Source organism: Pseudochaenichthys georgianus, chromosome 17, assembly GCF_902827115.2.
Source record: "Pseudochaenichthys georgianus chromosome 17, fPseGeo1.2, whole genome shotgun sequence".
In the NCBI taxonomy this organism is placed as follows: domain Eukaryota; kingdom Metazoa; phylum Chordata; class Actinopteri; order Perciformes; family Channichthyidae; genus Pseudochaenichthys; species Pseudochaenichthys georgianus.
Genome location: NC_047519.1, coordinates 7,060,377 through 7,082,554, shown reverse-complemented (window position 1 = coordinate 7,082,554; position 22,178 = coordinate 7,060,377). Strand labels below are relative to the sequence as shown.

The 22,178-nt window shown below is 43.1% G+C and overlaps 1 protein-coding gene across 2 annotated transcripts in view; it reads left to right on the top strand.

Annotated features, from left to right (window-relative positions):
* rpap2 (RNA polymerase II associated protein 2) overlaps positions 1–22,178 on the top strand; it is a 26,108-nt gene extending 3,930 nt beyond the window's left edge. The window contains exons 8-12 of one of the 2 annotated variants that reach the window (XM_034104166.2): positions 3,217–4,243; positions 14,412–14,521; positions 15,087–15,167; positions 18,125–18,193; positions 21,882–22,178. In XM_034104166.2, the coding sequence (XP_033960057.1) occupies positions 3,217–4,243; positions 14,412–14,521; positions 15,087–15,167; positions 18,125–18,193; positions 21,882–22,026 (1,432 nt within the window). In that variant the 3' untranslated portion in view covers positions 22,027–22,178. Of the gene's footprint in view, positions 1–3,216; positions 4,244–14,411; positions 14,522–15,086; positions 15,168–18,124; positions 18,194–18,709; positions 20,288–21,881 lie in introns of those variants that run through there. The other variant, XM_071206378.1, reaches the window with a different exon arrangement.

The window sequence follows — 22,178 nt, the reverse complement described above, 5'->3', positions numbered from 1 at the left end:
TGATATTATTCCAACAGGATGTTTCAAAGATGTTTTTCCTTGCATGGCCTCAGATCTACTTCATATAGTAAACAAATCTCTTCACTCAGGTATTTTTCCACAGGCCCTGAAAACTGCAGTCATTAAACCGCTCTTAAAAAAGAATAATCTAGATGCTTCAGTAATGAACAATTACAGGCCCATATCAAACCTGCCATTTCTAGGTAAGATCATTGAAAAAGTTGTTTTTCAACAGTTGAGTAATTTCTTGCATTTAAATGGTTGTTTCGATGTGTTCCAGTCAGGCTTTCGTCCAAACCACAGCACTGAGACTGCTCTTGTAAAGGTCTTTAACGACATCCACTTAAACACCGACAGTGGCAGAACTTCAGTGTTAGTATTATTAGATCTCAGTGCTGCGTTTGACACTGTTGACCACAGCATATTACTAGACCGACTGGAAAACTGGGTGGGACTTTCGGAAACAGTTCTAAATTGGTTTGAATCCTACCTAAAGGACAGAAACAACTTTGTTTCTATAGGTAAATACACATCTGAGTTGACAAATATGACATGTGGGGTTCCTCAAGGCTCCATCTTGGGGCCTCTTCTCTTTAACATCTACATGCTACCACTGGCTCAGATAATGAAGAACAACAAAATAAGTTACCATAGCTATGCAGATGACACACAAATTTACGTAACAATTTCACCAGGAGACTATGCTCCTATTCAAACACTGAGTAAGTGCATTGAACAAATCAATGACTGGATGTGTCAGAACTTTCTCCAATTAAACAAAGATAAAACTGAGGTAATGGTTTTTGGAGCCAAGTCAGAATGTATAAAAGTTAGCGCTGAGCTTCAGTCTGCAATGTTCAAAACAACAGATAAAGCCAGAAATCTAGGTGTAGTCATGGACTCTGACCTGAGTTTCAACAGTCACATTAAAACAGTTACTAAATCAGCCTACTATCACCTAAAGAATATATCTAGGATTAAAAGACTAATGTCACAGCAGGATTTGGAAAAACTTGTCCATGCTTTTATCTTCAGTAGACTGGACTACTGCAATGGTGTCTTCACAGGTCTCACTAAAAAATCTATTAGGAAGCTGCAGCTGATTCAGAACGCCGCTGCTCGAGTCCTCACTAACACTAAGAAAGTGGATCACATCACTCCTGTTCTGAAGTCTTTACACTGGCTTCCTGTGGGTCAAAGAATAGATTTCAAAAATACTGCTGCTGGTTTATAAAGCACTGAATGGTTTAGGCCCAAAATACATTACTGACCTCCTGCTAAATTATGAACCATCCAGATCTCTCAGGTCTTCAGGGACTGGTCAGCTTTCTGTCCCCAGAGTCAGAACTAAACATGGAGAAGCAGCGTTCAGTTATTATTAGGGATGTCCCGATCACCTTTTTTTGCTCCCGATCCGATTCCGATCATTTGATTTTGACAATCTGCCGATACCGATTTTTCCCGATCCGATCTTTATGCAATGCATTAAGAGAAAAAAAAGGTAACAGATAACGGCTGGTCATCCAACGCGATGAATTCCGCTATCTTGGCTGTTATTGTGTTGGCCTTTTCACTGTTCTGGGGCAGTTTCTCTTTCCTTTTAAAAGTCTCTGAAAGTGTCGGTTGTTTCAGTGCCGTTACCCGAGTGGCCGCTGTGTACTCGCCGTGTTGTTGTTGGTGTTTGTTTCTCAGGTAGCGTATTAGATTGGTCGTGTTGAACGTAGCTCTGTTCTTTCCACCACGCGGAACCTCCGCCTTGCAAACATTGCATCTGGCTGTCACACTGCCTTCGCTTTCAATTTTATAATACTTCCAAACTCCTGACATTTTCTCTTTCCCGACTCCCGAGTCACCAGCTGAACCTAGCCTCTCATTAGCTTACTGCTACTATTAGACACTGCACCCACTCTGTTGCCAGATTTCAGAGAAATAAGCAACCAGGTCTATGAAAACAAGCCCAAAGAAAGCAACACATACATGATGTTGTGTAATTTTAAACCAAAACTGAGTCCTCAGGATGACTTTAAGACGTGAACATGGTCATTTTTGTTTTGTAACATTAAATAAAAAAAATAAATAAATAAATCCGATCCCAGATTTTTTTCTCCCGATTTTATTGAAAATCACGTGATCGGCTCCGATCCCCGATCACGTGATCGGATCGGGACATCTCTAGTTATTATGCTCCAAATATCTGGAACAAACTCCCAGAAACCTGCAGGTCTGCGACTACTTTTCCAGGCTGAAGACTTTTCTTTTTGTCGCTGCTTTTAATTGAACTATTCATATCTTAGACTGCACTGTAACTTTTATCCATGTATTTTTTCTTTTAATGTTTATTTTATTAGCTTTTCTTTTTAATGACTGATTTTAAATGCCATTTTCTTAATGTCTTTCATTTTTTGTAAAGCACTTTGAATTGCCTTGTGTTGAAAAGTGCTATATTGCCTTGCCTTGCCTTGCCTGGGGTGCAATCTGGGGTGAAGTGTCTCAGGGACACAACGACATGCTGACTGCAGTGGGACTTGAACTTGCTACCTCCTGATTCGAAGTCCAGCACACTTTCCACTGAGCCACAGCCTCCCAACTAGATTTATATTGCATAGTTCTTAAGGTGTATAATCCCACATCCTTCAAAAAATGTTTAGACCTAAACAATTCTGTCATTTTATTACTATTAAATATATTATATGAAGGATTTGATTTAAGCTGAGCAGATGTTTGCAGTAGCCAAACAATGTCAGGAAAACACAGATTTTTCATTTTAGACTTCTTTATTCAGCCTTATTCAACGTACTAAACATCTCCACCTTAAATAAGAGAGAAACAGGCTCAGCAAACATTTCTCATTAGCTCGCAGACCCTCCACCCTATATCCACCAATTAGTGATCCAAAAGCACAGATTTTTTCTTAAGTGAAACAGCTTTTTTCATTGAATGAAGAACAAAATAATCCTTTCTGGGAGAACCTGACTGAACTGAAAAACTCCCATGATGCTACGCTATTTCACAACACCACCCAACTCTGTGTTTTTAGATTGAGCGACCCATATTGACAAAAAATGCAATATTATGCATTTTTAGTTTTTACATGAAAATATTTGCAACATATCTCAATAGTTTAGAGCAGAATCGACTAACTAATAGACACATTTTTGTTTCATTTTCTAAATGTAATATAAGTCTAATCATTCATTCTTACCCATGTCTGTCTAGCGGGAGTTCTGGTGAGGAGGTGAGTCTGAAGGTACAGCGTCTGACAGAGGAAGACATTGAAAATGCTGCTCCCCCCGAGGAGTCCCTCAGCTCTGAGCAGGGTCCTGCAGACGGCCTCCTCCACAGTGAGAGCAGCGACACCGAACAGGAGCAGGACTTTGTCTCCAGCGTGGTGTCCCAGAGGCAGGGACCCAGGGTGCACTGGGGCGACCTGCCTAAACGCACAGATGAAGAGCACAAAGAAGATGAAGAGAAGGAGAGGAGAAAGAAACGGGAGGGGAAAATAAAACGGAAATCACGAACAGAAGTTGAAACTGATGGTAAAAAACAGCCGTCATCTTTACGCACAGACACACCTCATGTAGAGCAGGCACCAGATGAAGTAGCCGCTGTGGAAGACGCTATAGTTAAGCTGAATTTATACAACTTATCTGAGACTCACGCTGCTCCTCCACCTGTTCACTCAACAACAAAAGCACGACACACAAATCTTTTTGCTTCTCTACCTTGTGAAGACTCAAACAGCTCAACAGAAGGCAAACACCTCCCCTTTTCCACCCTGATCAACAGTAATCAGGATGATACAGCATCGAACATCCAGCCAGGCCTCAACATCACCCAGGTGGGGATGAGCAAGAGAGGTGCTGCCGGGCTTCGAGACCTCTTTAAAAACCACGCTGCTGCTGCCCAACCCGACTCCATCAGGCTCAACCAGCTGGAGAGCCTGAGGAGAACGCTGAAGGAGTGGGGCACCGAGGAGACGCTGAAGTTCCTGCACGGCGCTGACCACTCACACAGTGCAACTTTCCATGGTGTAAAAGAAGTAGAAGAGGATAAAGAGGAGGAGCTGGACGAAGACGACCTTGAGGATGAGGATGATGATGGGGGGCAGGAGAGACCGTCTGCTGCAGCTCCAGACTACCAGGCGCTGAGGCAGGAGACCCAGCAGGCGGAGATCAGAGTCAGGGAGTTCTATAAAGGCAGCCGGACTCTACCTGAGAAGAAGGAGGAGCAGCAAGGAAACGAGGTGAGAAAAGGAGAGAGGAGGGGTGTTAATGAAGGGTGTTGTTGTGAGCACGTACATACACCAAACCTTCCAGTTATATTCCTATCAATATTCTGAAGGTTTTTAAAGAAGGGTTTGTTTAAATATCATTCATAGCTAAAATTATATATACCTAAAAACATGACGAAAATTGATATTTTAGGGCTGTTGACAGTATTTTCTGATTCATGGAGTTGTTATGACATTAGGGTCATGCAGAGTGAGATCGCTATCCCTTTAAAGAGCAACTTTCAGGTTAGTCACACCAGTGAATAAATGTGTAGGAAAATGATGTATACACTCGATTTTCAAAAAGATATACAGAAATATACACTACAGTGACATCTGGCATCGTTTTTGTAAGACATTTTTACTTCCGCATAAAAAAAGCCTCCCCATGTGACCTCCCACGTGACGTAACATGGGGCTGAGCGGCCGGTCTAACGTATGAATAAACATGGGTCACAATGCTAGTTTTGACACAGAAGAGGTTGAAAATCTATATTCGAATGCATATGATTATAATTATGAGCCTGCTAGGCGTCCAAGAGACCAGGAGCAGCCAAAGATTAGAAGAAATAACGGCCATCGGAGAGAAATGGAGCTGTGGTGTGAGGAGAACATGTGGAGAACAGGGCAGCTGTCTTGGTGAGTGACTGGTGTTAGCTACACAGTGGCGGAGCAGGGGGGTGGCTGGGGGTGGCCAGCTGAATCCTGGCCACCCTATTGGCCACCCCAAACACCCTCACCACGGGGGCCCAAACAATTTTAGAACATTAAGAAAAAACTGTTTAAGTTCATCGTGTTTAAGTTCATCAAGAATTAACATTAATAGGACGTTATATTGATAATGTACTCGCTAAACTTACAATTCATTTAACTTATTTTCTTCCAAAAGTTAATTATCCAAAGCCTTTGTCTATTTACATGTAATGGTTTGGTCCTGCCTCCAAAGGCGGTGCAGTACCGCCGGCACTTTCTAGCAGAGAGTGAGAGCATGTTAGGAGCAGGGATGCTAGTACTTACTTGTGAACCATGTCTCAATGACTAACAAAGACAGGCTTTCAAAAGAGAAAAGAAAGGAGAGAAAGACAAGAGAGAGGGACTAAAGGGTGACAGTATGTCAAAGAAAAGATGGGTGTGGTCTATGAGTGGTGGAAATGTGTCTGTTAGCTACACGTAGTCCATTGTAAATAATAATTATGTTTTTTTTTACTAAGCTGACATTAAGTACTGTTAATATCTATACAGGTTTTTAATTTCACTCCTCTTTTAGCTGACATTTAGTAAATGCAGGTACATTTTTAGCAAGAGGAGCGAAGGGGGGGGGTAATACGGTGTAATACGGTTTCCTGATAAACGTTTTGTTTGATAGGCTTCAGCTGTGGAGAGTATGTGCTGCAGGGAGGTGGATGCACCTCGCACAATGCACCCAGGAACGAAAGCTAGCTCCGGTCCTTTTCCTGTTAGGGAAACTGTGGACTCGATGTCCTGACAGGCTGGAGTTTGTGCAACCTGCACAAACTCAAGCTCAACATGATTAAAAATGGTGAAATGCAATGTAAAATTACCGAAAAAATACCAGCTCACTAAACCACAACCGCTCAAACCAACTACAAACTACTACCACGGATTGGGCAGAAAAGGAGTCCGAGAAAGTTGCTCCCCCATGTGACGTAATATGACGTATGACGTAAAAAGAAAAAAGCAGGTTTTAGTAGCAGAACTCAAAAACGGCTCCTTTCCCTCTGAATTCCTGCCCTTATGTCTTGTAAAACATATCAAATCCTACATTAACTGTTTTAATTGTAATTTTCAGGCAAGGTTAAGCGTAAATGTAGTATAAAAAAAAAACCTGGAAGTTGCTCTTTAAGAGAGGGGTGTGGTGCGTCGATGTGGGTATGCGAGAGTGAGCGAGCGAGCTGGGTATATGTTTTCTGGAAGGGAAACGAACAGTGGCGGCCGGCCCACCTCTTCCCACATACAAAAAAAAATATTAAATTAAAAAGAAAATATAAAAAAAAAATATATATTTTATATTTTTAATTTTACTGAACAAGGTAAATATCATACAATTGGTATCAGTAAAATGTATAATCTACAATAAAATCTCGTTTAAAATTGTGTTCCGATGTCTAAAGTTACTGATAAGTCACATGTTTCCTGCCTGGCCTTGCCCGTGGCATTAGTTTATCATTACTGGGCGCCGTGCAAGGAGCCCCCGAGCCAAACAGCAGCAACCAGCACGTTGCAAAAGTCTCAATAGTAAACTGTGCCGCCGAAACATAATTTCAGCCAATCAGCGGAGTCAAATATTTTGGTCACGAGGGCGCCCACGTTGGTGACCACGTTGCTTACGTGCGTTGACGTGAGTTGTTTTTTAGACTCGTGAGCAGGGACATGCACAGACATTTGGAGGGGCTATTGCTCTAAACTAGAAAAAGGGCCTCCCCCCAACCCGCCGAAATCATAAGAACTTTTTATAAAAAATGAAAACCAGGGACATTTTTTGTCATCAACATATCTAATGTTAGTAACTATTAAAGACAAAATGCTGACAATTCTGTTTTAATGTAGTTTGACCGTTGTAACTGCTGTCTGTGCCTTAAATAAACTCACTAATTGATTAAACCAGTTTAATACGCATTATTCTTATTCTTATCATTGTTTATGAGCGCAGTAACGGTAAGGTATCAAATTACTTATTTATTTAGTATTCCATAACTTAATAACAGAGATGGTCAAACTAAAGTAGAGACATGGCAGAAATCCTACAATGAAGCGGGGCAGTGAAGTGTTCTCCTGTAGGCCTATGTGAGAGAGGGCGATCAAGAAAAGAGAGAGAGGGTGAGGGAGTTTGTGGAGCAGATGAGAAGACACAGAAAGACAGAAGCACCATAACAAGTATATTTAGGTGTTTTTTTTGTAAATAACCGACGGTGTCAAGAGGAAGTAAAGTCCCCTGGTTTGTCCCCTATACTCTAACTGCTATGAGAGAACTCAAAATCAATTTAAGCATATTTAAAAACGGGGACATTTCCGGGGACAGATTGACCCGGGGATTTGCCACCAAAGCCAGGCAGGCATTCGGTATGATCACCATAGCCATATGAGGCTGGACCGGACTCTGAGGACTTTCCTTTGCTTTTCAGCTGTCAGATTGTAAACAAAGTCACGTGACTGGGGGCAGATGACTCTACAATACTAATTGTGGGCTTATCATGTTTCTTCGAAAAAAAAAGACAATCGCTCTCTCCAGAGGGGCAGGCCAGCCAAAAAGTTCAAAAGGGCCGTTGCCCGGGCAACATTAGCCCGTACCTGTGCACGTCCCTGCTTGTGAGTGACCAAGGTGATGAGAATGGCTTCGTGTGCAGGTGGAGTCGCCGGACCTCGGTCTCTGCCCAATTCCGTTCAAGAGCTACTCTCCAATCCTTTCGAAAGGAGAAGTTTGGGAGATAAATTGATACTTAAAGACCTTGGACCGGACCAACCCGATTTGTATATATCGCAGCAAGCTCGTGAAAAAGACAAAACGTATCAACGAGGCTTCTCACGTAGCTGGTACACCAGAAAGGCTAGCTGGATGCAAACAGGTAAATGCTGTCTTTTGTTTCCCATGCTTGCTCTTCAAACAGCCGGGGACAGATACGATCTGTTCAGAAACTAGACAAAAGTTAAACAAGTACAAACCACAGACTGTCTGTGTCATGGAGAATACAGTCGCTGGTTTATTTACGTCTGTAGGCCGTTGTTGTGAGTGTGGACGGTCGGAGCATATATAACGTTAGCTTAGCCAATCTCCATTTAGAAAACACGCATTTTAAAAGGGTTTTTCGCCTGCCGTCTGTCTGCAGACTTGTCAAAGGATTAATTCATGGTTTTTACTAACCGGTATCAGTATGTTGTTAATTCGGCATCATTTTGAAACGTGTATTACAATTAAATCACGGTAAAATATATTCATCTTGTTGTAGTTGTAGCCCCCTTGCCAGCGATTCTCTCTCTAGTTTAGCATACTCAGCCCGACTCTGCCTGGTTGTTCCTGGCCCTAGAACCACCATTTTATGGGGCCAGAAAAACTGTGAATTAGGACCCGCTAGCCGGTACTAGGCCAAGTGGAAACGCAACCAAAGACGGGCCCCGCACGGCTCGGCACTGTCTGTGTCATGGTGAATACAGTCGCTGGTTTATTTATGTCTGTAGGCCGTTGTTATGAGTGTGGAGTGAGCATATACAACGTTAGCTTAGCCTGGTCGACCCAATCTCCATTCAGAAAACAAGCATTCTAAAAGGCTTTTCGCCTGCCGTCTGTCTGCAGACTTGTCAAAGCATAAATTCATGGTTTTTACTAACCGGTATCAGTATGTTGTTACGTCGGCATCATTTAGAAACGTGTATTACAATTTAATCACGGTAAAGTATGTTCATTTTGTTGTAGTTGTAGCTCCCGAGCGCGTCTTGTTTGAATGATGCGAGTAAACACAGCTGGCAGCCGCGGTGAAACTCGAGCGACTAGAGCGATGCGATAGGAGCGCTTAGAGCGAAGCGAATATTTGCATCGCGTCCGGTCTGAACGCAGCATTAAAGCGAGCTCCGCGCTGCACTGGAAACGCGCCATTACATCACCAGAAGTCCTAATTTAAAGAGCCTGTGACACGAGTTTCCCCCATCATCCAAACCCATCAATTTGAGTAAATATTGTCCCCTTGAAACCGTTACTGAACTGATTTTGGATATTTGTACTTTGATAACCATTAATCTGCCTTCAATGTTGACCATTTTCTGGATCTTCTCGGGGATTCTTCAAGTCCCGCCAAATGATGGGTGACGTCATTGCGGGCACAGCGCTCCAGCTGCACCGTTCAGGATCCCAGCTTCTGCATGTAAACACACGATGGCGCGCACAGCAGCAAGCTCAGACAGCGATGACAGTTTAATTTTGAACGTATCTGAGAGCTCATATGAGGCTGAAGGATCGGTTTATGTTGTATCTGTTAGAAGTTTAGGAATTAGGTGCGTCAATATGGGTGATCATACTGTCATGTAGCCAGTGGTGGAATGGGACTAAAAATCATCCCGGGACTCTTGACCGGCCCACTTCGGTACCGCTAGTAAATTGTCAGTGGGGGATGTCAGGGGCGGCGGGTGCTGTAGGCTAGGGAAGGCTAAGCCTTCCCAAATATTTGTGTCACTGCATTCTGGTAAAATACAAATATAATGTCTGTGTCTTTGACATTAGCGCTGCTTGCCACCTGTGCCCTGTACTACGAAGCCAGTTCAACAGACCCTGGATATGTTTGAGTAGCAAACAAACTAACAACAAACTAACAAACGAGATCTCGCTAAGCGGTCCTACGACGCTGGTTATCAACTCGGTAAATCAAGCCAGGATTTCTCTCACCAGCTGAGAGCGCGTTGGGCGGGGTTAGCTACATTTGACCAATCACAAACAGGGACAAGTGTACTGACAGTCATACTTCATACTTCATTAATGAAAAGTAAACTAATATTCGACAAATATGAGCTTTAAACATCCATGACTTAAACATATAATCCAGGATACAAGCCACAGAGTTGCACCTGCAAGGTGAATACAGAACAACTGGTTAAAAAATAACTAGGCCTACCGAGTGTTTGAAAGCGTATAGTTTTATGATATCACTGCCCCATCTAAGACACAAGTGGATCTGACTTTAATTACATTTGACTCGAGTGTTTCGTCAACATAATGTGTTGCTTAAAATAATACTTCTGCATACAGTATGTGACCAGGGCCGCCTGTTTTTTTTATTAAAAACATTTAAAAAAACATTTAAATAAACAAAGTCTTGGCTTTCAGAATATGAAACTTTTATTTCCAAAATCACACGATAAATACATTTTTGAAGCTTGTAAAGGGAAGATGACAGCTCTCACTCCCCACTCACTCCCCACTCACTCCCCCTCCCTCCGGCTGACATTATGAATGTAAGGCGTTTAGTAATCATAGATAACACGGCAGGGTCCGTTACAGTTTGTTTTCATCTGTTTTCAAATAAACAAAATCTTGGCTTTCAGAATATTAAACTTGTTTCGGCAAATTCAGATGATAAATACAACTTTGAAGCTTCGGCATAATTACAAGCGAAGAACGGAGTAACTTGACGTCACAGCAGGCATAACAACAGCCGGTGTTTCTCGAGAGTGTTTTCCCCGGGAAACAAACACAATACACACAAATGCAAAAATACACAAACACACACACGTATACACACACACACACTCGCGAGCTTCCCCCAGACCAGTAAACCAAACGAAAATATCTTCCCTCCGTAGTATTTTGATCATTTGCTCTGCTAATCAATCAGATCGATAGATTCCAGAGATTTTTCTCAAAAATGATGACTTCGAAACAGTCAGTGGGCACCACTTAACAGCCAATCAGAATGAGAATGTTTCACATGTGACGTATTCAAATTGCGAGTGATTGAGTGACAGATGAAGGTTGTTTAGGAGAAAAAGTTTGAGAAGAAAAAGTTTCAGAGTGGCACTCGGAAAAGGAAATTGTTGAGGGAAAAGGAGTTTCGAGACAAGCAGCTATTACAAAACATGCCGAAGGATGAGGAGGAAGGACAGATGAGTTCTGTACCGAGCGGCAGCGGTGCCGGCCGCGGGGCCAAGTAGGCCGTCTGGTTCTGATGGCGATGGAGTAGCGGGAGAGGAAAAACAGACAGGAGGGACATTATCCGTTGGAGGAGATGGAGAGGACGACGAGGACTTGCTACGTGGAGGGGAGCCAATGGCAACCGGACAAATACATGAGGGAGGCCCGATACGTCACTCATCTGGAGGAGAGGACCAGGCGCGCGTAGAGCAGAGTGGAGAAGTGCGATCACAGAGCCTGCTGAGGCTATACATGACTTTGATTTGTTGTTTAAATAGGGGGCCTACAAAAATTATCAGCCCCAGGGCCTGATGGCAGGTTAAGGCGGGCCTGTATGGGACGGGTGGCGCAGTGGTCTGTGCATCCGATCATCAGATCAAGGGGGAGTGCTGGGGAACTCCCGTTCGAAACCCGCTCCCGCGTCAGGCCGTTGTGTCCTTGGGCAAGACACTTCACCCGGATTTGCTCCTGTGGGTATTGTCCACAGTACATGTATAATACCAATGTGTACTTGTAAAAGCGCCTCGATGACCTCGAGGCGTGAAGATGGACGGTGTGGCGCAGTGCACTGTGCAATGATCATCAGATCAAGGGGTGAAACCCGCCGCTGCTGCGTCTGTAAAGCCGGTGTGTCCTTGGGCAAGACACTTCACCTGAACTTGCTCCTGTGGGTATTGTCCACAGTATCTGACCATTGCATGTATGATATATGTGTAGAGCTCATATGAGGCTGAAGGATCGGTTTATGTTGTATCTGTTAGAAGTTTAGGAATTAGGTGCGTCAATATGGGTGATCATACTGTCATGTAGCCAGTGGTGGAATGGGACTAAAAATCATCCCGGGACTCTTGACCGGCCCACTTCGGTACCGCTAGTAAATTGTCAGTGGGGGATGTCAGGGGCGGCGGGTGCTGTAGGCTAGGGAAGGCTAAGCCTTCCCAAATATTTGTGTCACTGCATTCTGGTAAAATACAAATATAATGTCTGTGTCTTTGACATTAGCGCTGCTTGCCACCTGTGCCCTGTACTACGAAGCCAGTTCAACAGACCCTGGATATGTTTGAGTAGCAAACAAACTAACAACAAACTAACAAACGAGATCTCGCTAAGCGGTCCTACGACGCTGGTTATCAACTCGGTAAATCAAGCCAGGATTTCTCTCACCAGCTGAGAGCGCGTTGGGCGGGGTTAGCTAGGCGGGCCTGTATGGGACGGGTGGCGCAGTGGTCTGTGCATCCGATCATCAGATCAAGGGGGAGTGCTGGGGAACTCCCGTTCGAAACCCGCTCCCGCGTCAGGCCGTTGTGTCCTTGGGCAAGACACTTCACCCGGATTTGCTCCTGTGGGTATTGTCCACAGTACATGTATAATACCAATGTGTACTTGTAAAAGCGCCTCGATGACCTCGAGGCGTGAAGATGGACGGTGTGGCGCAGTGCACTGTGCAATGATCATCAGATCAAGGGGTGAAACCCGCCGCTGCTGCGTCTGTAAAGCCGGTGTGTCCTTGGGCAAGACACTTCACCTGAACTTGCTCCTGTGGGTATTGTCCACAGTATCTGACCATTGCATGTATGATATATGTGTAATGTGTGTATATGTAAAGCGCTTTGAGTCATTGATAAAGCGCTATAATAAATGCAAGGAATTATTAATTATTAAGTGTTGCACGGCTGGAGAAGCTGACTCAGATAAGGAAATGTATGATATATTATATGATCGATGATCTGATTGATGATGTAATATGAATGATAAGTGCGACACGTCGGCGTCTTCTCTGCATACGGCAGTTTAAACTGTATTTCCTTTATCCTGTAATATGACTTGAGAGATTTAAACTCCGCACACTGAGTTGATCTCTTTTCTATAGGCGGGCAGCGTCAGGTAAAAAAAGTTATTTAGCCTTCTCAAACCTGAGCCTCACGCGCCGCCTATGGGGGATGTGCTAGTGATTTATCCGACCGGCCCACTTCGGTACTGGCGCCAGTCCGCCACTGCACCCAGCCCACGTAAACTGTCAACGGGGGGAGCCTCGCTGCGGGGAAACGGTAGACCTAGTGTCCCGATCGGAGTGGGAATAATAATAATAATCCGTGCATTTTATCCATTAATTTCCCCAACATTGTGGTAAAAAAACACACGTTTAATCCATGTTGGTGTACTACTAAAACTACAAAAAGTATCGGTTTGTTTTCTCATCAGGAAATGCAGACCGGCTCAAACAAACGATTTTTAATCATCATCCTCACGATCATTTAATGTATCATATGTTCGCCGAATTGACATGAAAGCACTAATAAATGTAGTTTCATCCACTTGAGTTTACAACTACAAAAATAATCGATTTGTTTTTATATCACATCCTACGGGAGGAAATTCAGTAGCTCTCACTACCGATTTTTAATCCTAATGTAATCATCATCTTCACCACGATCATTTATGTTTATGTTCGCCGAATTGACATGAAAGCACTGACAAATATGAATATACTGTAGTCAACTTCATTAAAACGTTATTAACGTGCCTAATCTCAGTAATTCACCATTTCTACGCATGACAACACACTTTGTCCGTGTTTGGCTCTCTCGCCGCACAGTGAAGCGTTCCCGCATTGACGTCATTCCGGCTTCCCCCAAAACTTCAAAATGAGTCGAAGGAATTTCCCCGCGATGTTCGAAATTATTGATATTTATCGGAACGGTATCGCACCTTCTTTTTTAAACTGACGGTTCGAGATGACTAGTAGCCCAATATTTCATTGCACAACAGTTGTTGGGATGCTGTCACAGGCTCTTTAAGGGGTAATTTCTCCCCAAACATTTTTTTTACTTACTATATCAACAGCCCCACCAAAAATATTTCCCACCAGCCGCCACTGGAAACGAGGCAGCAGGAAAAGCTTAGGTCTGTGATGTATCTTGTGAAACGGAAGAACTAGGTAAATGCAACGACCTCCGAAGAAGAGCTCGCCTCTCTCCAGTCATTTGATAAAGTGGGTTATTGAACCCGAAGCGTCTTGCTTCTGCCCTGGAAGACGACAGAGAGTCATCCCCCCTGTCTCCTCGACTACGGTCTGGGAGCCGACAGGAAAGTTAAACAGTGATAAAAAGAGATATCCAAAATCCCTTCTCTAAAAACGTCAGATTCTAATATGACTACAAAATGAAACAAGCATTTTGAACCTGACTTTATCCAATGCTCAGAATTGTGTTCCTGAAATGTATTACAATATGCGCATATTTAATGAGATGATGGCTCATTTGCATGGGGGGGGGTGCGGTGCCCCTACAAATAGAATCAAATGATCTGGGGAAACACTGGATAATAATAAGTGAAATTCCAGTAATCTAATCTACTAGTGATAAATGCATGGATAACAGTTTTCAGACTTTTGGGTGTTTTTGTAATGTTCCTTAGAGGATGAAATCATGTCTATCTAAGCTGATGCCAGTAATCAGGTTTGTTGTTAACTGACTATTGCTTCCTGCCACACGCTCGCTCTCTCAGCAGGGGGTGGACGAGGACGAGGACAAAAGGTATCCCACTCTGCCGCTCGTCGACTCTCAGGCTCAGCACCTCATCCAGAAACGGATCGCAGTGGAGAAGCTCAGCAGCTGGTGTGTGTTCATAGGATGTTCTGAATCTTTTTAAGCTCTGTGCATTACCATTGTGTTTGCTGCAAAGGAGGGATTGGGATTGGTTAGTCTGTTTTTTGCCGGTCAGCAGGATAACCTAAAAAATGACCGCCTGATTTGAATTTCATTTCAAACCTTTTATCTATGCAGGTGAATCCCATTGAGATCATTGATCTCTTTTTCAAGGGTGACCTGAATTGAACTTGGTAAAGGGTTTTAGTATGGCCAGGGGAACCCATTAAATAATCAGTGGATCCGGATCACAGGTCGAATCACTTTCAAAGTTGTTATATGGTCTTATAAATAATGTTACTGACTGGGAAACATATCGGAATAAGAAATGATCAGGACCAGCTATCCGCGGTTGTTTAACTGTCACTTTTTAGCATCCATGTTGTTTCTACATAACGACTTAAAGCTCAGTAGTTATCAAGTTGCTGGACTGTAGAAGTTTCATTCACTTGTACAGGACTATGTATTAGTTGTATAGATATGATGCATAGTTTCTGTCTTTGTGCCTCATCTTTGTGTCTGTGCTGTGTTGCAGCCTCAGAAACATCGTTGGTTCTCTGCGGCTCACCATGAGTGACGTCTCCAGCGCCCTCAACAACCTGGTCAAGACCTTCAGGTCAGTGCAGCACACAGATACACCGAGCACCCAGGATCATTTTAGCATGCTGAAGAGGCCTGAAATCTGTCACAAACATGTATTTGTAACATCTCGAAAAAGGCATAAATAATATATTCACATTAAGGAACAGTCTGCATGCATCACAATGAACAAATACCACATGCTTTATTCATGAAATTGATATGTACCCAAACTTTATAGAGGCCCCATTTGTAAAGTAGGCCTACACCACATCATCAGATGATATAGTTCATTTGATATATGATTTATCTTAATTGAGACTGTGTTTATGATCCAAGTATTGCAACATTTGGCTTAATATAAATACAAACATTTCTGTGTTATTCCCTTTTTGGTGTAAAGCCAGAGAAAACTCATTTGTATGCAAGTGTTATCTGTAAACCTTTGGAACAGTCTGCAAAGATGGCAATCCATCTCCCTGAGAGCACTGTAATATTCCTAGAGAAACCACAGCTTATAGAGAGGCGAAGTCCCGCCCATCTACTTCCGATGGGACCTTATTTAGGAAAAAGCATGTATTGAAGTCAATGGGGAGAGAAAGATCATCTTTCGATCCCGTTGGAATTGTGCCACGAATTACACATATGATGTTTGTCAATCTTAACAAATAATTTCCATATCAAAAAAGTCACAGTTTGTCGTAAAACTGTTGAAATATAAGACTATGAAAGATATGCAACTAGAAAGACTACAAATCCCAGAATCCCGGTCCCGCATGCTGGCTCTCACGGAACCGACTAACTCCCCTTGTGTGTGTGTACAGCTCTCAACGTGCCCAGACGTGTAGAGATTTTCTCCTCTTTTAATACTTTTCGCCTCATTCTGAAAGAAAGAGGTGAAATGTGCCAACGGGACGGCCGTCTTGGTGTGTGGTGCGAGACGGGAGATGTAGTTCATTGAGCGCTTCACACAACAAAAAGTGTTACTTCACAGTTTTACGACACATTTTTATTTTTTTGACTTGCAAAATTATCTTTTAAATTGACAAACATCATATGTGTAATTCGTGGCACAATTCAAACGGGGTCGAAAGATAATCTTTCTCTCTCCATTGACTTCAATACATAATTTTTCAGAAATAAGGTCCCATGGAGGTCCACCGGAAGGGGAGGGACTTCGCCTCTCTATGGGAGTTTGTTTAAATCCCTCAACATTGTTGAGAACTGTGAAAAGGACCTGTGGTGCCCCCTACAGGTAGCATGAAAAATAACAGAAGGCCCTCTTATAGAATAGTTTGAAGCACAGCTGTAGTTAGTTACATACATTATTTATCAATGTTTATATATTCTCTTTAGTTGTTTTCTTTCCAGATTCCTCATATTGTGCATTTTGGCTTACTGGGAAACGTGATTGTTACAGAGACGTAATGTATGATACTAAATACAGCTGTGCTTTCCCTTACAATGAAAAATCATAATGTCTACTTAAAAAAATAACATGTCACGCTTCAGGATTTATTGACGAGGCCTTTTGGAGAGTGCATTTCTATCATATGAAATAGATGTATCGTCCTGTGTTATCATAACAATTTAAGCTCTGTCAAGAAGCTACAAAAAAAACCACACTGGCCTGATCTACTTGATATAGTACCAGATGGATGCGGAAGCATTTAGAAGTGTGTTAAATGTTGTTAAATACACTTCAAACAGTATTGATATGTTCTATACCACTTCAGGCTTCTTCAGCTCAGGTGAAATATGGTTAGACCTAATAACATGAATTCACCACATTTCATAAATCAAAACTACTTGTTTTTATTATCCACAGCTTTCATTTGGAATTGTCACTGCAGGTAAAGCAAAGGTGGTTAATAACAAAGCTTAGGGTATATTTATATTTCAATCTAAATAATGATCGGAAGTGAACAAGCACACTTTAATTGAAGACGCTAAATTAGATTAACATATTATCAATTTCCTTACATGCAATTTTAATTTCCTACTGTGATACTACAGAATGCTTTCAATACAAAAGGCCTGTAAAAGTGATATATTCATTAGAAGGGATTTCATTAGACAAATGAGTAGATCCGTGTGAGTGGACCAAAGTCTTTCTTTCCTGCTATAAGGTTTTATTCAAAACCTTATAGCATGTATATATGGCATTGGTTATATACATGCTGTTAGGGCTCCACAATAAATCCATGTTTCCACTCAATAATGTATTTACTGTACAATATTTGTGTAAATGTTTTCGGTTCAGATCAATGTTCCATTTCTTCAACTATAAAAAATGGCAAATCTTTTCCTTTCCTTTGACTTAATTGAACAAGTAATCTGTTCACACAGTATATGGAAAGCAACAGATGGGCGCTTAACTACACATACGCTTTAATATATATAATATTTTTCAAGTAATATAGGTATATTCAACATTATTGCATATTTCCCTTATATCAAGCAGCCTCAATAGAAATGGCATTTCTATTTTCCTTGCCCAGTATTAGTCAGTATGGCGGTTCATTAAAACTCCCCAGAATTGAACACTTCCTGCCATAGAAGCACTCTGCGTTCCTATTGGCTGTTCAGCATGTTTTCAACAGGAGAGCTATTAAATCACTGTGCAGAGAGTGGACCTCCAGAGTCCTGCTTCCAGGAATTCTCCTTTCTGCTGCCAGAGGCCCCGCTGACAAGAGGCTAACCCACCAGAGGAAATGCACAGCTCTGTCACACACACACACACACACATACACACACATCACAGCTCTATTACAGGCAGTGTGTGGCGCTGCTGCAGCCTGGTGCACATTTTTTTTTTCCTGTTCTACTTATCGTCCCAATCGGGTGATTTTTGACGCCTGCCTAGAAAGGTTGCTAGAGTTATGTGTGTGTTAACACAGATCCTGAGGTTAGATATGTGTAACATATACACAAGTGACCTTACGGGACATAAATCTCTGTTTGACTTCTGCTTGGTTTGTCTCAACACCGCAGGTTCACCAACAAAAACATCATCCACAAAACTCCAGAGTGGACCCTCATAGCCGTCATACTTCTCCATCTGTAAGTTGTGTGTGTGTGTGTGTGTGTGTGTGTGTGTGTGTGTGTGTGTGTGTGTGGTGTGTGTGTGTGTGTGTGTGTGTGTGTGTGTGTGTGTGTGTGTGTGTGTGTGTGTGTGTGTGTGTGTGTGTGTGTGTGTGTGTGTGTGTGTGTGTGTGTGATATTAAAAATGTATTGTAAAAATGTGACTTGAAGGTGAGTATACAATAAATGTAGGGCCCTTCTAGCAGACGACAACAACAACAGTAACACAAAGGCAATATGTCTCCATTACAGGCAATCAAAAGAAACAGAGAAATGTGTCCTTTTTATCAAGGTAACTTAGTTTGAACATTATAATAGTCATTTTAATATTGAAATGTTACCTTATCCATATTGATGCTCAAACCAAAGCTTCTAATCTTCATTCAAAGAAGGACACTGTCCCAACTGTGACTGTTGCGGCTTTCACACCAGCGCTTTTCAGTTTCTCGCTCCGAGCGGGAGCTTTTCTGATTCAGCTCCGGTTTCCCTTTTCAGCTCCCGCTCTGTTCACACCGCCCACTGGCGCCCCAGAGCTGCCCCTGCTGCGTCATGACGTCACCGTTTACATCGCTGATTTGCCCCCCAACGGCAGCCATTACGGCAGCTCACAACAACAACAACAACTGCGTCGGGTCGATGATCGTGTTGCTTTTAATCACACGAAGCCAGAATAAATTGAATAACGACTTCTCCAACCTTATACTTTGCTCCAGAGTGCCGTGGTTCATTGTTTATTAATGTGTTTCTGCAGCATTTACCGACCGCTGCAGTGCTGCTCTTCCACGGGAGTTTATTCTCCAGTTAGCTCCCGGTTAGCTCACACTGCAGCGGCCGCTCTAAAGTATTCACTGTCCGACTCACACAAGCAGCTGATGCATATCCCCAGTCCCCTTAGCCTAAGTGAATGTGTGTCAGTCTGAATTGACACTGTTTGGTATCACAACGCTGTTATGAAAGTTTCTCTGGTATAAAACGGGTGATGTTGGCATAGCAACCGAAGCTAAACTGACTACTTGCATCCGATAGCTGCAATAATACAAAACAACACGTCTGCCTCTCTCCACAGTGATCGATAACAGTGAACGGATGGTCAAAGTAAGGCACAAATAAACAGAACCACACGAAGCCTGGTTAGTGTTGCCTGACTTTATAAAGTGTGTTTATAGGCACTACTGCTTGTAGGCAGGCATAACAGTCGACCCATGGGAGGTGGGTTTAGTTTCCTGCACGCCTCGACGTAAGAGAGACGTAAGCGCCGTCACCTCTTAGCTCCAAAGCTCTTGCCTCTGGACCGACAATTTTTTGGAGCTGGAAATGAAGCGGATTCCGGAGCTAAGAGCCGGCGCAGCTCCGGTGTGAACAGGAAAACCCAGCGCTTTTCAGGCTCTAGCTCCGAGCCGGAGCTGAAAAGGCGCTGGTGTGAAAGGGGCATGAGATTCTCTTCCAGCCTCAGAGCTTCATGGGGCATTTGTCGAGACACTTTATGGTGTGGAATTATTTTTGCCCGTGCCATATGGTCATTGTGATTGCGCATGTGTGTGTCTGTGAATGTGTGTGTGTTGCTGGCAGTTCATGGACAGTTCCGTGCTGCTCCCGCCTGAGTACACACAGACGCCTCCTGGCCTTATCTCCACCTGATTGCCCCCCCTCCAGATCCGTGATCCAGGAGAGAAAGCACACACACAGAGAAGCAGCCCTTTACACACACACACACACACACACACACACACACACACACACACACACACACACACACACACACACACAGCTCAGTTTGTATACGTCCTTGCTTTTTAAATTGCTCTGCCTGGGAAAACGTTCACCTGAGGCCCAGCTGACTCTGATTTATGACTCCATCACTGGCTCTGGGTCAGTTTGCAATTAAACAAGACACTAATATAAAGTGTTGTTTATTTTGGGCCACATTTGCCTTTATTGCAGAGTGACAGTTTTAAAAGGGGAGACATGTGTAAATGGTCGCCGGCCGGATCTGACCCTGGGGCCTCCGCACAGGGACTGAGCCCCAGCACATGGGCTATACATCTATAACTTCTAATCTAGGCAGTGGCTCCGTCAGTAGGGGCTTGGACTGTGAGCCGTAGGGTCGCTGGTTCAAGTCCCCAAGCAGACCTACATATGGAGTGTGGACTTCTACTGGGAGAGGTCCCAGTTCACCTCCTGCCCTGCCGTGGTGCCCTTGAGCAAGGCACCGGACCCCCCTCACACAGGGCCACTTTTAGAAACATAGGCAAGGCAAGGCAAGTTTATTTATATAGCACTTTTCTGTACACGACAATTTAAAGTGCTTTACAAAACAAATGAAAAGACACATAGACACTTGTCTGATCTATGCACCACTTAATAACCTAAACTCATTACATCTGTGACGAGCCACGTGATGACTTACTACCGTCACAAATCGGATTTATTTTGTTACCTATTTAATAATCGTTTTGGAAACATTTACTCTCTTTGTCCGCTGGTTCTCTATGATTCAAGCTTCTCCATCCTTCCATTCCTCCATCATGAATAATTTGGTGGCGCTCCATCTATCTGCTGCACGGCAGCTGTGGAGCTGGTCTGGCCTCTATTGTTGAGGCCGGCTGAATAATGGATGCCCCCCCTGCAACACTAGACCCCGGGCTGAACCGGAGAGCAGGCAGCCTCCACACAGGTAGACAGGACAGGAGAGAGAAGGTGGGGGGGGTTAGAGAGGTGACGGAGATCAGGTGGAAGGGTGCGAGCTGGATTTAGAGCTGGAGATAAACACAAGAGGTTTCTGTGCTGATTTATTATCGTGGCACTTTTTCTGTTCACATTTGACATGCAGGAATGATCCCACTGATAGATGCTCATGGGGTTACTTCAAATCAGAAATAATACTTTATTTATCCCGGGGAATGGAGGTACACCTACAGTAGCCAAAATGAATCATACTGTGACCATTCCATTAAATATGTAATATGTATATGTTTTGCATGATATAGAGTAAAACTATAGAAATGCTTTTGACACGCCCTGTTTTTTTCTCAAACATGTGAAACTTTGAGAAAGCTGTAATTGTATTCAAAGTAATGCACATTTCCTGTGCTACCTGAAGTCAGATCCCTTTGTTGCGCATACATCAGCGGCATAATTGGCTTTTCTACAAGTTTCATTTAACAATGCAATTTTGTTTTTGGTATTTTCATTTATTTCATTCTTTTTGTGTAAGTATTATTTAAATATTCTGGCTGCAGCTCCCCACTACCAGGTCACTGTGACATATACACTTGTTTCTGAACGTTCTCTTTTCATCATGGCTGTGAGGAATCATGACGCAGCTTACTGCAAACAGGTGACCTGAAAGCTGTTGCTCATGTTCCATGTGAAGGTGGAGCCTGAGCAACCAGCGTACTAACGCTGTGACACATGTAGCAGTGGGCAGAGTTGTACCTTTACTGAGTGAAGAACTAGAACCCACCCCAACCTCTGTGTTTTACTCATGAGATATCCGTGTGACTCCGTAAACCAGATGTATTTTCGGACAACGTTAGCCACTTTTAGCACTTGACATAGATTTCACTATTGGAGTGTGTCCTAAAGAATCTTATTCTTATTATTAATGTTCCTTTTTGTTGCAGAAAAGTGATAACATGAGTGTTTTGTGTATCGTGTTGTGTTGCAGGTTGTCGGGGGTGTCTCGGGTGGTGCAGGAGGCCCTGCTGACGGACGCATCAGAGGTGTACCTGAACACACTGATGGAGGAGCTCGGTCTGCAGAGGCAGGACCTGCTGGACCTAGTGCAGCTGTTTCAAGCCCCCGCACACTGACACACACACACACACACACACACACACACAACCAGACATGGACGTATTAATAACAAATACAGACTCAGGATCACCGACTGAATTATATAATTGTGGGTACCCTGCATTTACTATCATGTTTGTTTCCGTAAAATAAAACCTGGTGATAATTA